At 35.8% G+C, this 15,964-nt stretch overlaps 1 protein-coding gene across 3 annotated transcripts in view; it reads right to left on the reverse strand.

Moving 5' to 3' along the window:
• Positions 1–598: 598 nt before the first annotated feature.
• ANAPC10 (anaphase promoting complex subunit 10) overlaps positions 599–15,964 on the reverse strand; it is a 53,933-nt gene continuing 38,567 nt past the window's right edge. Inside the window, exons 5-6 of one of the 3 annotated variants that reach the window (XM_033134536.1) lie at positions 7,585–7,635; positions 1,100–1,225 (exon numbers count right to left, since the gene is read on the reverse strand). In XM_033134536.1, the coding sequence (XP_032990427.1) occupies positions 7,627–7,635 (9 nt within the window). In that variant the 3' untranslated portion in view covers positions 1,100–1,225; positions 7,585–7,626. Of the gene's footprint in view, positions 1,226–7,584; positions 7,636–15,964 lie in introns of all 3 variants that reach the window. The other 2 variants (XM_033134537.1, XM_033134535.1) reach the window with 2 other exon arrangements.

Genomic DNA, 15,964 nt, shown 5'->3' on the forward strand with positions numbered 1-15,964 from the left:
CCAAATCTGGGGAAGTTTTGTGGCTAACTAATCCTCCTCCCAAAAAGTAACAGGTATAGAAAAGGGTACACAGAACAAAGTCTACTCACTTTAAACCATGGAAAAAGAACACTTTTAAGCTCCTTTAGTATCTTTTTCTACATAAAGAATAATTTCAAACATTTTTAAAATTTTCATGAGACATATTATCCCTCAGGAATGCTTCAGTGTCAGACACAAATTTGAAACTAACTCTTCTATGGCAAAGCAGCAACTAGAATTAGAATAATAATAATTATTGATATCAGGATATAGACAACCCTAGGGTTAAAAGTATTTCATGGAAGTAATTATGACACAATTAACCATATTCCCCAAATCAGAGTTGCTCTCATCAGACACCTAATGCTAAGCTTAATTTGACAGTTTTTAAAAAGGCCCAGTATTAAAAGAATACGCTTCGTCTGGATAGGAGGAGAGCAAAGGGGAGGGGAAAAGGGAGGGGAGGGGAGAGAAGGGTGAGAGAAGGAAGAAGAAGAAGGGGGGAGGGGGAGGGGGAGGGAGGGGAAGAGGAGGAAGGAGGAGGACAGAAAATTTGGGCCAATTAAAGATAACATCTATTGGTAAAATAGGTTTGTTCCCAAGCATGCAGTAAATCATTACTTTAATGCATGATCACTATGTGAAATAATCACCTGGTTAGTAAAAAATTATATACATATATATCTTAAAATTTTCAGTTCAACTGGTTCTTTTGGTATAAGGAAAATTTTAATGTTCAACTGGTTCTTTTGGTATAAGGAAACCCATTTTTAATAATGTAAAATATTGAGGTTTATTATATGTTAAAGAAAATAAAGATAGTGACCCAAAATTTATTTATTAAAGCTATAATAAAATACCTTTCAATGCACTCAAACATTATAAAATAACTGATGCTTTTTCAATAAAGATACCAGATATAATATTTACTGACAAGAGAAAAAGTATGTTTAATGACTTTTGTTGGTTTCAGTCACCTTATTGAACGATACATCATGAAATCAATAGTTGTACATCTAGGAAATTTACCAATGGAGCTCTCTTCCACTGGTGTATATATTTTAATTTGTCTCATGTGGGTGTCTCTTCCATTTTGGTGATTGGCTAGAACAGCAATCTGTATCATGAATGTACGAGTTGGCTTCTTATGATTATCAGTTAAGGGAACGTGAATCCAGCCACTTGGTTCCACCAGTTCAAGTTGCTGCCAGGAAAAGAAAAGTCATGTTAGGTTTCCACCCAATGAATATAATTTATTATAATGAAATACATTCGAAAGTTGATTTATCTATGTATGGTGTCAGATGGGTACTAGATTTACCAGGATGATCGCTTCATGAGTTATACAAATGTCTAATCACCACGTTGTACACCTGGAACTAATACAATATTGTATGTCAACTGTATTGAACAAAGTTTTAAAAATTTTTTAATAGAATAAAAATAAAGTTAACTTAAAATTAACATCTTGCTCACTGAGAGAATGACAATACGATGACATAACCATTACCAGTTATTGTGCACTTTAACCATGGTGAATTTTTACAGTCGTCATGCATTTTACATGCACCATCTTAGTATGCAAAATAAAAAAACATGTATGCAGTCTTAGTGTTTATAGAAACTTGTATAACACACGAGTTTACAATTAGACATGTAGAAATATATATATGTATAGCCAATGGAAGACCATGCTGACACAAGTAGGAAAAGAGTCTAACATTATGCTTCTTGTATATTTTATTTCAAGGACCATGCATAACACATCCTAACTCATATAACAATCAGATTCTACATAAATTATGAGAATATTAACAAAAGAAAATCAGTCATTAAACAAACATCAAACAAAGCTTTCTTCCTTGCAAATAGTGATTTATCTAATCTGGATCATGATCTAAACCTGAAATCTAGATTTTTAATGTTTTTCAATAAGAAATACTAATTTTTTTTTAATTTTTAATTTTATTTTAATGAAGAGTCCAACTGTCCTTTAACAAGGGAAAGAAAATCGTAAGTCCAAAGTAAACTGAGGGGCAGCTGGGCGGCTCAGGTGGCTCAGGTGGTTAGAGCTCTCTGCTCCTAACACGGAGGTCGCACTTGGGCCAGTGAGCTGCGCCTTCTACAACTAGATTTGTGAACAACAGCTCGACCTGGAGCTGGGCTGCCATGAGCGGCCAGAGGTCGGAGGTCGGCGTGAGTGGGCTGGTGGCCAGTGTGAGCGGCCGACCAACGGCCAGTGACCAACTGGCTCAGCCAGGTAGAACGCAATGCTCATAATCCCAACATGGGCCAGTGAGCTGCGTCCTCCACAACTATACTGAGAACAATAGCTTGGAGTTGGGGCGGGGGGGGGGGGGGGAAGTAAACTGAAGTTTCTAAAAATTATCCTAAAGTTATGAAGTAGTTTTTAAAAAAATATTGATTTTTAAGTTACCTTAATTACTGAACACATATGGACTATATGCATCACAGAAAATAAGGTTTATCTTATCAATAATCAAATGGCAATGAGTGTCAAAAATCAGCATTCCATGAGTTACTCTAGAAAAACAATTAAATGAACGCCACTATAATCTTCTTTTCCTTCCCTCTATGCTTTCTTTCCTTCCTTTTTCTTTCTTTCATTCTTTCTCTTCTTTTTTTCCTTCTTTTCGTTTTTATGGCAATGAGGGTGGGTAGAGATAGGGAAGAGAACCATAATCTTTAAAAGGTAATTGTGTTTAACACTGAATGATTTCTTCCTTTTAACTACAAATATAAGAATAATTGAATCGCTACCCGTCAGGATATTTTGGTCAGTGGCATTTTACAAATTTCCATTAGCAATAACTTACAATGAGTGCTTCAGGGACCAGGTATATCTGGTTTCTATCATTAGGCTTTTATTCATTCAGGCCCACAAATAGTTGTTGAGTACTTAAAATGTTCAAGGCCTTGTTCTAAGTATAGTTAAGCATACAAAATACAAATAAGGCCCTGTTCCAAACTGTGAAAAAAAACAAAAAAAAAACAAAGTAGGGGCAGACTAACATCCACTCTGGCTTCATATAATCTCTTCACGTATAAAGTATAGGGATTGAACAGTTATCATCCAATTGTCCCTTCCAGCTCTGACATTCAATGATTCTAAATAAAAGAAGAAAGATGTAGTAGGAAGATGTCCCACCATCCTTGCCCCCAAAGCTGTGAATATGTCAACTTGCATGGCAAAAGGGACTTCGCAGATGTGATTAAGTTAAAGATCTTGGGATGGAAAGATTATTCTGGATTACAGTGGTGGGCCTACCATCAGGGTCCTTATAAGAGGAAGGAAGGATAGACAGAGGAGGAGATGTGATGACAGAAGCAAAGATTGGAGTGGTACAACCACAAGCCAAGGAACGCAGGCAGCCTCTAGAAGCTAGAAAAGGCGAGAAACACATGTCCCCTACAATCTCCAGCAATGAATCCACCTTGCTGACACCTTGATTTTAATCCATTAGATCCATTTTGGACTTCTTACCTCCAGAACTGTAAGATAATAAACGTTTGTTGTTTTAAGCCACTAAGCGTGTTGTAGTAATTTGTTATAGCAGAAATAGGAAACTATTATAATAGATATGCATGGAGTTTAGAGGGAGAAAGTACTTTTGATTAAAATAATCTATTCTCCAGGTAAATGTACAATAATATATCTCAATGATAACAAGAAGGAAAACTAAGGTCCTAAATTCAACTCCTTACTAATAGAATGTTTTTGACACATTTAGCCATATTTCTGACAGACAAAATGTTATTTTTAGAGTACTTAATTTTAAGTGCTTCAGTGTATTAAAGCTGTATTAAGATTTTATAGCATATATAATTTTGGCATAATATATACAGAACTATAAATGTTCAACAAATTATTCAACAAATACAATTAATAAACTATTTCTTTGGATCATATCATAAAGTTTCTTGATCTCAATCACTAAAAGTATATTACAAAGTATGTATAGCTGTTAACATCTCTTCCAATTGGCTTCACCATCAACTATATTGCTTGGAAGTCACAAACACCAACTTCATGTATCTACTTCAGTTCTACTGTGCCCAGTTTGAAATTCTCGAAGAGTCATCTCTAAAAAGTTATTATTCTGATATTGCCATATTTTAAAGTTACTTCACAGACTTAAAAAAATTTCAAGTACATATAGTATGTATAAATTTAATTTTGTAAGTGATTAAAAGGTTAACATATTTTAAGCAAAAAAATATATTATTTTTTTATATTTTTAAACAGAATTAATAAAAGGCAACATTTTGTCAAAATAACTTATTTCTCCCGTTTCAGGTTTGGGACCTCAATAATGAAAATTTCATCACCACTAAGATATAATTTTTTTCTATATTCCTCCTTATTCTTTCTTTCTACCATCTCCCCTGTTGGCTCCTTTCTCCATATATTTGTGCACTTGAAAAGTTGTTTTGTTTTTTATTTTTTCACCTGCTAGTTACCTTTATCCCCTTCCTATTTGAATTTTTGTCCCCACCACTGAAACCAATCTTGTAAAAGTCACCAGTGACCCCCACCTTGCCAAATCGATCCCTGTCAGAACAGTTCTTTGATACAGTTTATTACTGTATTCTGGATTTTATCTAATGATGTGCCTGACCAAGATCTATGTAAAGCTTTATCTAATATTGTAGTTTAAAAATAGTTTCGTACACAAATGTATAACGTGGTTTACTAAAGATAGTAAGAGAATGTTGTAAATGACAGAAAATAACTGGTAACTCAGTAAGATATATACATTTAAGATGAAGAAATTAATGCTAAGCTATATAGGATACTTGACATTATGTGCTTAAAAATACATGAACCCTGAGTGAGCTTGGAAGTGGATCCTTCCTCAGTCGAGCTGTGATGAGACCACAGCCTAACTGCAGCCTGTGAGATCTCAGCAGAGGACCCAGCTAAGCTATGCCTAGTCTCCTGGCTCACAGAAACTATGAGATAATAAATATGTGCTGGCCAGCCTGGTGGCTCAGGCGGTTAGAGCTCCATGCTCCTAACTCCGAAGGCTGCCGGTTCGATTCCCACATGGGCCAGTGGGCTCTCAACCACAAAGTTGTCACTTCAAACTCCTCGAGTCCCGCAAGGGATGGTGGGCTCTGCCCCCTGCAAGTAAGACTGAACAGGACACCTTGAGCTGAGCTGCCTCCCGGATGGCTCAGTTGGTTGGAGTGCGTCCTCTCTCAACCACAAGGTTGCTGGTTCGACTGCCACAAGGGATGGTGGGCTGTGCCCCCTGCAACCTAGCTACGGCAACTGGACCTGGAGCTGAGCTGCGCCCTCCACAACTAAGACTGAAAGGACAACAACTTGAAGCTGAACGGCACCCTCCACAACTAAGATTGAAAGGACAACAACTTGACTTGGAAAAAAAGGCCTGGAAGTACACACTGTTCTCCAATAAAGTCCTGTTCCCCTTCCCCAATAAATCTTTAAAAAAATAAATAAATAAAATAAAAATAATAAAAATAAATAAATATGTGTTGTTTTAAGCTACTAAGTTCATGGTACTTTTTATACCACAATAGAAAAGTAATATACAAGGGTGGCAGATGAATAATGATATTTAAAAAGTTATATAAGGCTGGTGAAAATTCCACACTAAAAAATGTCTAGGATTTTATGAGTATTTTGAGACAATTCCTAGTGTTAATTTGAAATAAGTATTTCTTCAACATTTCATTTAATTACATGACCATGATTTATTTAGTCAATTTAATCAGTCACTAGCTCTACTCTATTTATTTAAGGACAGGTGTACCCCTCCCAGAAAATACTGATTAAAGTACAAACTCCACCATAAACAAAGCTTACATTAAAAAAGCAGAAATAATCAACAAAAATCATGTCAAATATGAGATATGAAGTTGTTTACATGGCCTTTCCTATTGCTAATCACATATCGCTGGAAAATGAAATGACGAAGGAACAACTACTTGATAGTTACTTCACGAAAGTTGTCCCCTGCTCCCTATTCTCACTACCTTCTCCTCCTTCGTTAACCATAGTTTGTGACTTGATGATATTCTACAGGATCTCAATATGAGAACTGTCGACACATGAAGCAGCAGATTCTGGAATTTGAACCATCCTTTCACTTAGGAAGGAACAGAACCAGTTACAGTAATGATGACCTACTTGTAGAGAAAGAAAGTCTAATACGATCCAAAAGAAACTTCACGAATTCCAAATGTGTTAAAAGTAAGGATACCACAAAAGTAGCTTAACAAGAAGACAGAATCTGACTCAAAGAGCTCAGTATGGGAAGCAAGCTCTCTTGCCCTAGTGAAGAAGGCGACCACCTACGAAGGTGACTTTAAGGTCAAAATCAGTCACTCCTCCTACAGGTAGTCAAGACATTCATTTTTGGACAAGTCAGAACAAGTTTTCTATACAGAGAAATTTACTCCAGAAAGAGTCCCTGAAGAGTTAAGATTACATAGCTTAACTGGTCTTAAAGTTAACCTGTTTTTAAAAAAGAGGCATAACAAATGAGAGAAATATATAGTGTTCTACTGACCTACATGAACAATTCTGAATTAATTTGAAGTCAATGTCAATTAAAAAAATAATTTCACCAACAAAGCCCAAAATGGTAAAGAACAGTTATGAAGAAATTGCAAAAAACTTTTTGGACAACAACAAAAAAAGTGATTTCCCAAATTAACCAGATTTAACTATTATCAAAAAGAAAACCAGAAATATAAAATATGTATACATACATAATAAAATTAGGCCTTGGTTTGTGTGTAAAAGGAAGGCTAAAAGTCTTACCTAAGTAAATGAATAATCAATAAACAGCAATAGATAAAAATATGTAGTACAGAGGAGCGAACATCAGATCCGATGTCAAAAGAAGACCGAGATTTGAATTACCACTTCTAGTCTTGAGTTTAAGCAATTACCTCTCCTTCCTAAACCTTTACTTCTCCAACTGTTAGGTAAATCATATGAAATTGTCATTTTTGTAGACAAAAAATAAATCAGGGTAATTTTATTCCCATATAATTTTTATACTTTCCTCATAGGAAAGTTGCAAGGTAATAAGATTCATTATTGCTAATCCATGGGATCCTTTTAGTTCAAGCCTTTTTATCCTTTCTACATCACTTGATGAAGCCTCTTTTTTGAAATGTTCTCTTCTCATGGCCTCTTGTGATTTCACATTCTTTAAGTATTCCTCCTACTTCTTCTCTTCTCATCTTTGATTTCTCATCTCTTCTTTGTCTCTCTGGAGACTCCTCTGTCTGTTCCTTAAGTGCTGTATTTCTCCTAGTTCTGTCCTAAAACTAGTCTCACAATACAGAGTTTAATCTACGCAATTATCCAATATAATTGAATCCAGACCCATGACTTCAGGTACCTATTTCCTTTCCCTGCGCTCAGACATGTATCACTGTCTGAATGTCAAGTGGATATATGCTGATGATTTAAAATTTTATATCTCTGTTTTAAGAGACAACTTCTGAAGGAAACAACAAGGGAACAGTACAGATCTAGAACCAATGCTGGTCCCTGCTTACCTCTTCAGCCTTATCTTGAATAGTCCTTCACCTACATTTCAGCTATATAATCTGCAATAATGTAAAAATAATTTCTACTGTAAAGGAAACTGACTCTGAAAATATTCCAAAGATCAAGAGATGGCAAAAGATATTAATTGTATTTCATTTAAAATGGGTCATCTGTCATGTGTGCATGCACATTGTTTTAAATTAACTAATTAAATGAATTACTTCAAAGATAGGAAATGAAAGGTACAGTATGAAAATTAGTGGCTCAGCACAGGAGGTATCACAGCTAACAAATATGAAGTCAGAAAGAGAGAGCAGAGAAAATGAAGAAGGAAAATATCAAAGAACATAAGAGTACCTCCCAGAACTGAAGCACAGGTGTCTCTTCACTGATGGGATCGACTGGCACACAGCACAGTGAAAAAAACCACCACACACACACACACACACACACACACACACACACACAAGTATGGCATAGCATTGTGAAATTTCTGAACATGACGCATAAGGAGAGTAAGTGTAGGCTTCTACAAAGAAAAACAGATCACACTCAAAAGAAAGAATCAAAAATCAAAAGTGGCGTTGTATTCCTCAACATTACACTGAAATTATGAGATAATGGAGAATGTGGTTAAAATTCTGATGCAAAATTATTTCCAAACTAGAATTCCATACCCAGCCAAATCATCCCTCGAGGGTGAGATTAAAATAAAGTTTTCAGTCATGCAAGGATTCAACAATTTTACTCCCATGTGGAGTATACATTCCATCAAAAAGGAAGTAAATCAAGAAAGATGAAGACCTTGGATCCAGGAAACAAGAGATCTAGCAAAAGAGGTGAAGGGTATTCCCAGGATGATGTTGAAGGGATGTCTTGAGGAGACAGCTGTTAGTTCCGGTCCTCTAAGAAACAGAAACCAAGACATGAACAGACATACCAGAAATGTATTAGGGGAAACGTCTGTGAGAGAAAATGGGGAGGGAGCCGGGGGAGGCTGGCAGAGCTTTCCGACAGTGATGCAGGTCTGAGCCCAGGGGAAGGAGACACAGAAGGAAGGTTGGGTGGACCCGTGTCAGACTGCAGTGCAGGTCTAGGGGAAGTGTGGCAGGGCTTCAGGGACTCCTGGCCCAGACAGCCTGTCCAGAGACTCCAGAGTCCCCAGGAGTAAGCCGTGGTTAGTACGCCTGCTGTGCTCACTCACTGGCTGAGGAAAGACTGTGGAAGGCACGGCCTGGACACTAATGTGGTAATGAACTACAGAGAGCAGCAGCTGGGCCATCGGTCACTTACTCCCTAGGCTCAGAGATCTGAGAGAAACATTCTTAGGCCACCTGTGGTGGCTCTGTAATGTATCACTTTGGCTAGCCTAAACTACATTTCCCAGAATTCCCTCCTTGCATTTTTCTGGCTGGGTGGGACACAAGAGATATTTCCATACAAGATCTGGAGGGCAGAAGTGAAGTAGCATCCATTTTGGTGTTTACACTGAAGTGAAGTAAGCACTCTTGTAGATCACAAATGTCACTATCTGCTGGCTCACCTCTCTGTCATGGGGCAGCAGCCAGGCCTGTCGATTCCAAGCTCCAGCATCAGACATGGAAACAGCTTTAAAGATTTATTTAACCAACTCCTACTTGTGTAAGGTCAAATCCCTATAACAAATCCCTTATTACACACTGCAACCCATCCCCCCTATACATATATATATATATACACACACACACACACACATATATCTATGCCGTACACACACACACACACACACACACACACACACACACACACACACTAGTGCTCTGCTTCTCTAATAGAACTGACACTGACACAGTATTTGAGCTGCAAGTCCAGGAGGGATGTTTCCAAGAAAAAAATGTGAAACCAAGAAAGTATATGTGACTGTTTCCAGAGGTATTTTATAGATCTATCAGAGAATTAGGGATATATTCAAGACTTGATAACATTTTAAAAATTAAGGAAAAAATGAGGCAAGTATTAATTCCAGAAAAATAAAATGCCTAAAAAGAAAATTTAATCATTAGACATGACATGAATCAGATATAAACAATACTTATATGGTCATAATAATGAAAATTTGCATAACGATTTCAGCAAATACCACCAAAAAAACTATAGTAGGAAGATGAAGAAAGGGAAGTATATGAGAGAAGAAACAGGCTTGAAGAGCTAAATCCTGATGTTTCATAGTAAGATATCATGTCTTTAAATCATGTCTTTAAATATAGATATGTACACAAAGATTAGAGTTGTACATATCTATTACAGATATCTGTGTACATATGTTATTTAGAAATATGGAAGCAAAAACAAAAAAAAGGCTAAAATAACTAAGGATTGCTCCCAAGGAGTGGACGGGGCATATGGGATAGGGAGAGAAGTGCTATTTCTTATAAATGCTACTGCAGTCCTTTCAGACTTAACCTATGTACACGTTTTACGGTAGTATAAATATACCTAAACTTAAAAACATTAAACTTAAAAGGGGGGTAAAAATATTAAAATGCTAAGGAAATTATCACAAAAAGTTCGGATAGTAGTTACCTCTAAAGGGTAGGGAAGGGGCTGTGATAGGGAAGGGACGAGGGCATACTCCTTCTGGGATGTTCATAAAGTTCTATTCCTTACGTTAAAAAAAGTTATATATGCATATAAACCGTATATGTGTGTTTTATGAACTTTGGGGAGGAGGGAGCGCTAAGCACACAAAAGAAACAACTACAGAAATCCCAGCACACAGCTGCTGAACTTCTGCTATAAATGAGGTTTAGCTTTTTCCAAGTCCTTGATATTCCAGGTAAATTACGATTTGCTGTTAAATGAGCTCTAAAATAAATGAATATATATTTCGTTGACATCTTACATTCATTTCTTTTATCCTAGAACAAAAAGTATGTGCAGTAGTAATGAGAAAACCTTACGCAAATACAAACAAATGTTGACTTTTCATGTGCGTAATTTTTAAGGCACAGCAAAAACGTATACTGTCATTCTATGACCATAAATCTCGATAATAAATAAATACTCAAAACAAGGTAAGGTTAAAGATAGCCTTTAGGTATACATGTCAGTAATATGTCTAATGATGGCCTACCACTGGATTATAAACCACTGAAAAATAGATGGGGGAATCAGGAATTTAAGATCCCAAAGAATCACTATAAAATGCTTTTTATATAAATCATTTAAAAACTAAGTAAATAATTGCTTATTTTAAAATCCAGTTGAAGCAGAAGGATACATGGAGACCCAATTACCTCTTTCAAAAATGTTCAGTATAGCAATGAAGACTTTAAAAAAATCTTTTCAGGGCCGGCCCAGTGGCTCAGGCAGTTGGAGCTCCGTGCTCCTAATACCGAAGGCTTCCGGTTCGATTCCCACATGGGCCAGTGCCAGATGGCTCAGTTGGTTGGAGCGCGAGCTCTCAACCACAAGATTACCGGTTCGACTCCCACCAAGCGATGGTGGGCTGTGCCCCCTGCAACTAACAACGGCAACAGGACCTGGAGCTGAGCTACGCCCTCCACAACTAAGATTAAAAGGACAACTTGACTTGGAAAAAGCCGTGGAAGTACACACTGTTCCCCAATAAAGTCCTGTTTCCCTTCCCAATAAACTCTTAAAAAAAAAAAAATTTTAATAAAAACATAAAAAAAAAAATACCCTCAGGCAAGACTTTTAAGAAGTAGGTGACAAAGTCAACAGATACATTTGATTAGGAGATCTGTAAAGATTTTTACTGCAAGGGTATCACAATTCTATATGGAGGTAATAAATAAAAAGCATAATTCTAACTGCAACATAATCCTAAATACATTTTAAGGAGATGTGGAGATCTGAAGAGAATTGGAAAAAAGGTAATGGGAATTATTTAGGTAGGAGTGGATGAAAGAGATATCCATTAATTAAGGCTGACTCCATTTGAGTTTTCTGGCTTTATAATCTTTCCTTTCCTATAAGATAATAATAGTTAACAACAACTAACATGTTTGGAGCACTTCTCTTTGCCAGGCATTGTTTTAACAGTACTGATTTTAATCCAGACTTGCAACAGCCCTATGAGGTAGACTATTATTTTATACACAAGAAATCTGAGGCACAGAGAAGCTAACTTTGCAAGGTTCATAGTCAAGTGCAAGAGCATAAAACTCAAACTCCAATAGATGACTCCAAAGGCCATGCTCTTGGATCTTTATCAACTCAAAAATATAAATGTATATCCAATAGTTTTGTGTACCTAAACCCCCCCCAATTTCACAAGATTACATAGGAAAGCATACTAGTGGGTGCTTTTACAGCCTATAAAAACATTACCACTTTTCAAGGCTTTGCTCTTTTGAGCTACCATTTATTGAGCTGCTACCATATGCCAAGAATTTAATATGCATTTGTTTTAATCATCCCAACACCACATCCCTAAGAAACCTGAAGTTCATAGGGAGGTTATGTAATTTGCTAAGGGTTACCCAGTAGCTGGTGAAAGATGAAGTCAGGATTTGAAAGTAATTTCCCTGCTTTGACTCTGAATATCAAAGTAATAAAATAGTCTTAAAGTATATGTGTCCAAAATAAAAATAAGACTATAACTGAGATGAGTACAAGTGAATAAATATTGGCAATTCAAAAATCTATAATCCTGTATATGCTTTAAAGAGATGTGGAACTCTGAGGGGAATTGGGAAGAAAAGAAGAAAGTAACTCAATTGTGTAGTAGTCTCACAATACTCATTGTTTCTTATTACTTATGGTACCTAGACGTAAAGCATGACAATGGGAAAACATGAAGTTCTTGTTACAGGTCTAGGCAGAGGTGAAAACTCAATATACACCTCCTGTTATATTAAAAATTGAATGCAAACATCTCTAGTACTCCCAATGACAGGTTTTCAAAACAGCTGAACTCACTCACACACACACACACACACTTTGCTTGCAAGATCTGTGATTTCCATTGGTCCCATAATTCATATATATAACAAAATTTGTTTATAAAAGTACAAAACGTACAAAAAAATCCACCTCATAATTTACTTTTAAAAGTATTTATCCAAATCTAAAACATCTGTCTAGAATAGTTAAGGTGGAATTATACAAAATGAATATTTGGAGTAAGAAGTAATAAATTTTATTTAACATGAATTTTAAAAGCACTAAACTAACTCTACTACTTATGCTTTAGATATTATGAAGTTTGACTTCATCTTGATGTGAATTACTATCATTTTGAGAAAAATGTTAACTTGTGTCCTAAAACTGCAGTCAGCAACAAGTAAGTAGAAAAAGCAAAGACATTTTTGTTCTATTCACAAGTACCAACCAACAGCCCAGTGGGGAAATGGCAGCATGCCAGGTTGCCCTGTGAGCAATTAGGCTTCGTGGCAATCAGGAGACTCAGGCATCTTAGGCCCTTATAAAACTAGAATGTTAAGGACTTGATGCTTTTACTTCCCCTTCCAGGAGGCGCACGTGAGATATATCTTGTTTAGGTGAAAATCTCTTCCATATATAGGACTGAAGAAAGGTTAAGACTAATAAAAAGCAAACTGAGGAGACCAGGTGAGAGATTAGCAAGCGTCACTGCCTACTGGACCTATTGACTAAATGTAGTGACTGGTCCCACATAGACAGTAATCTCATTCTAATATTCAGAAGAAACAATAAATTAAAAGATTGATACAATTATTATGAAAGGTAAAAGTACATTTTAATTGGTCAAGAAACTCAGAGTAAAACTCAGAAACAAACAAGCCTGAAATTATCGCTCAATAAAAATAGTTCTAATGGGTAAAAACCTAGTTTCGGCAAAGACATGTATGTTTATTCTTTTATTAACTTCTGTGTGCAAAGTTTCTAAGAAAAAAAACAAATGATGTTAAACAATTCAAATAAACCTTAAAGGAGACTGTGGGCATCAACTTCGATTTCACCAAATTTAAAACCGAAATTCCCTATTATCTGGTAAATGCTTTCTCTTTTGATGTTTTATGAGTCTGAGTGAAAGGTTCAGACTGCCAACACAGTGGATTACATTTTGTAAGTTTGCTATCTGTATCTAATATGGTACCCAGCTGCATAATAACAATAAAAATGAAGTGAATAAGATAAAAACATTTTTTAAAATTAACTAAGGATCCATAAATATACTTTCTAATACATTCCTTGACTACTTAGGTCAGTTGAAAAAATTAACTCAATATTGTCAAGAAGGCATCATATTTAAGATCTGAATTTCAAGGGAAATACAGGACAAATTTATATTTTTATATTCATCTAGCCAAGATACAGTTCACTTTATAAATGAAATAGATTTTAAGGGCAAAAGTCAGTCTTTAAATCAATCCTTTTTCATATATATCTTCAACAAAAGCTCATTATTTCTTACCTTTGATACTGAAAGTTTTTCGTTATTTTATAGTATATAAACATATAAGCCTTTTCTCTACTTCTTGATGTGCCAGTGACAATCATGGACTATAAATCTATGACAACTAATCCTATAAACAGAAATCCTCACAAATTTAACATATAAGGACCAACGAACGTTTCACTACATTCAGAAAACACAGAGTCTTTATTCCAAGAGGAACTTTCAGTAAAAAAAATGATGTGTGAACGGCAGACACTGATGTTCACACAAGCATACTGCAGACAACCCAGCAGGCGGCTTTCTGTTTTTTTTGGATTATGCTCTGGAGGTGCTGGCACAATGGAATTTCAATACCATAATTGCTTATTTCTCTGTGTATCTTTAAAATAACAGGTAAAAAAAAATCAACTACAAAAATAACAAAACAAAATGTTTTTAATTCTTCTTTTCAAAGGATGTAATTTATAACCATTACACAAATAGAGAAGACGCACAAAAGGGGGAAAAAAGAAATAAAGTAATGTTCCAAAGGTTCAGTTTACAAGGACCTCACACTAAGTTTTTTTTTTCTCTGCAACTCTTACTAGAAACAGTATTATTTGCTAAAAATGCACTAGCTGCCAAGAGCCATGGTCCATCTAAAGCAAAATGCTTAAGATGGAAACAGAGTGTTAATACAGAAAAAAGGGCAAGATTCAGTATACAGATTTCTGTAAAACTATTTAAAGAATAAGATGAGGTTTTGATTTGGTATCTTTTTGACTGAAAAATAATTGCAATAGTCGATAAAATACTAAAATATATAGCACTGTATTAAAACAATAAGATGTAATCAAATTTCAAACTTTATAATTAAACCTTTTTTTGTAAGTTATTGGGAATTCAACATGAGTCTTGGTTCACATGATAGAACAATGGGAAAATTTTCCGAATGGTTGAACACTAACCCTGACAAGTGTGGAGAGCCAACTACAATACATTATATGGTAGCATAACCTGCCACCCACGTTGCTGAGAGAACAGCTTTCAAACACATGCAGTGAGCTGTAAAACCACAAAATCCCTTATTACACATTGTCTTTCTTACTCTAGGTGAAATATACCATCAATTCTTTCCATTATAAATCTTTTTTTATTACTATTTTTGAAGTCCACTTAACAATTTGATTGTCGTTTGCTTACAATGTAAAAGATACCTTTTTAAAAAAGAAAATGCAACAGGAATGTCATCACCCTCCTACAGTATTCCAATGAAGGCTGATATCTGCTGCACAGTTTCTCATAGCTAACTTTGGGGACGTATAGCCACCAAATGAGTTTTAAGCTAAAGTTCTCTCTCCCCCCACACCCCCCTATAAAGACCAAACTCTGATATTGATTGGTTCACTAAGCTTCTTGAAGCATTCAAAAACATTTGCTTTCTTTAAGAAAGATTGATATATTACTCTGGAGTTTCTTTAACAAAATACATGGTTTTCATCACTACCCCCCCCCCCCAAAAAAAAAAAAGATGAGAGAGAGACAGAGAGTGAGAGAGAGAGAAATTGGAGAAATGGTCAAAATTTCTCATGGAGTGACTGTTCTGTGTGTTGCCTCACAACATTCCTCCCTTCCCCCACTCTGGCACAAATCCCAACCTCAACCAACCAACCAACCAACGAACCAACCAAAAGCCATTTTAGATTCAAGGATATAATGGTGCTCTAGACAATATTTGTCTTATATTGGTAAATGAAGCAAGACTGCAGGGTGACAAACATGCTGCACCCTTATTTCAGCACTGCGTTTTTGTCAAAGTTGTGTTCTTAGCTCAGAAAGAGCTCATTGCAATAATGACTATCAAATCTATACGTAGGGCTTAAGATACAGAACAAGAAGGGTGAAAATACAATGAACTTAAAGACACTACTTTTTGGAGATTCAAGATGGTTAAAATCATTCCTAAGGCTGTGTTTCTAACATTTGCCTGATTAATGTCCCTCCAAAATTCTCCCTCCTATACT

Source organism: Rhinolophus ferrumequinum, chromosome 18 (genome assembly GCF_004115265.2).
Source record: "Rhinolophus ferrumequinum isolate MPI-CBG mRhiFer1 chromosome 18, mRhiFer1_v1.p, whole genome shotgun sequence".
Lineage (NCBI taxonomy): Eukaryota > Metazoa > Chordata > Mammalia > Chiroptera > Rhinolophidae > Rhinolophus > Rhinolophus ferrumequinum.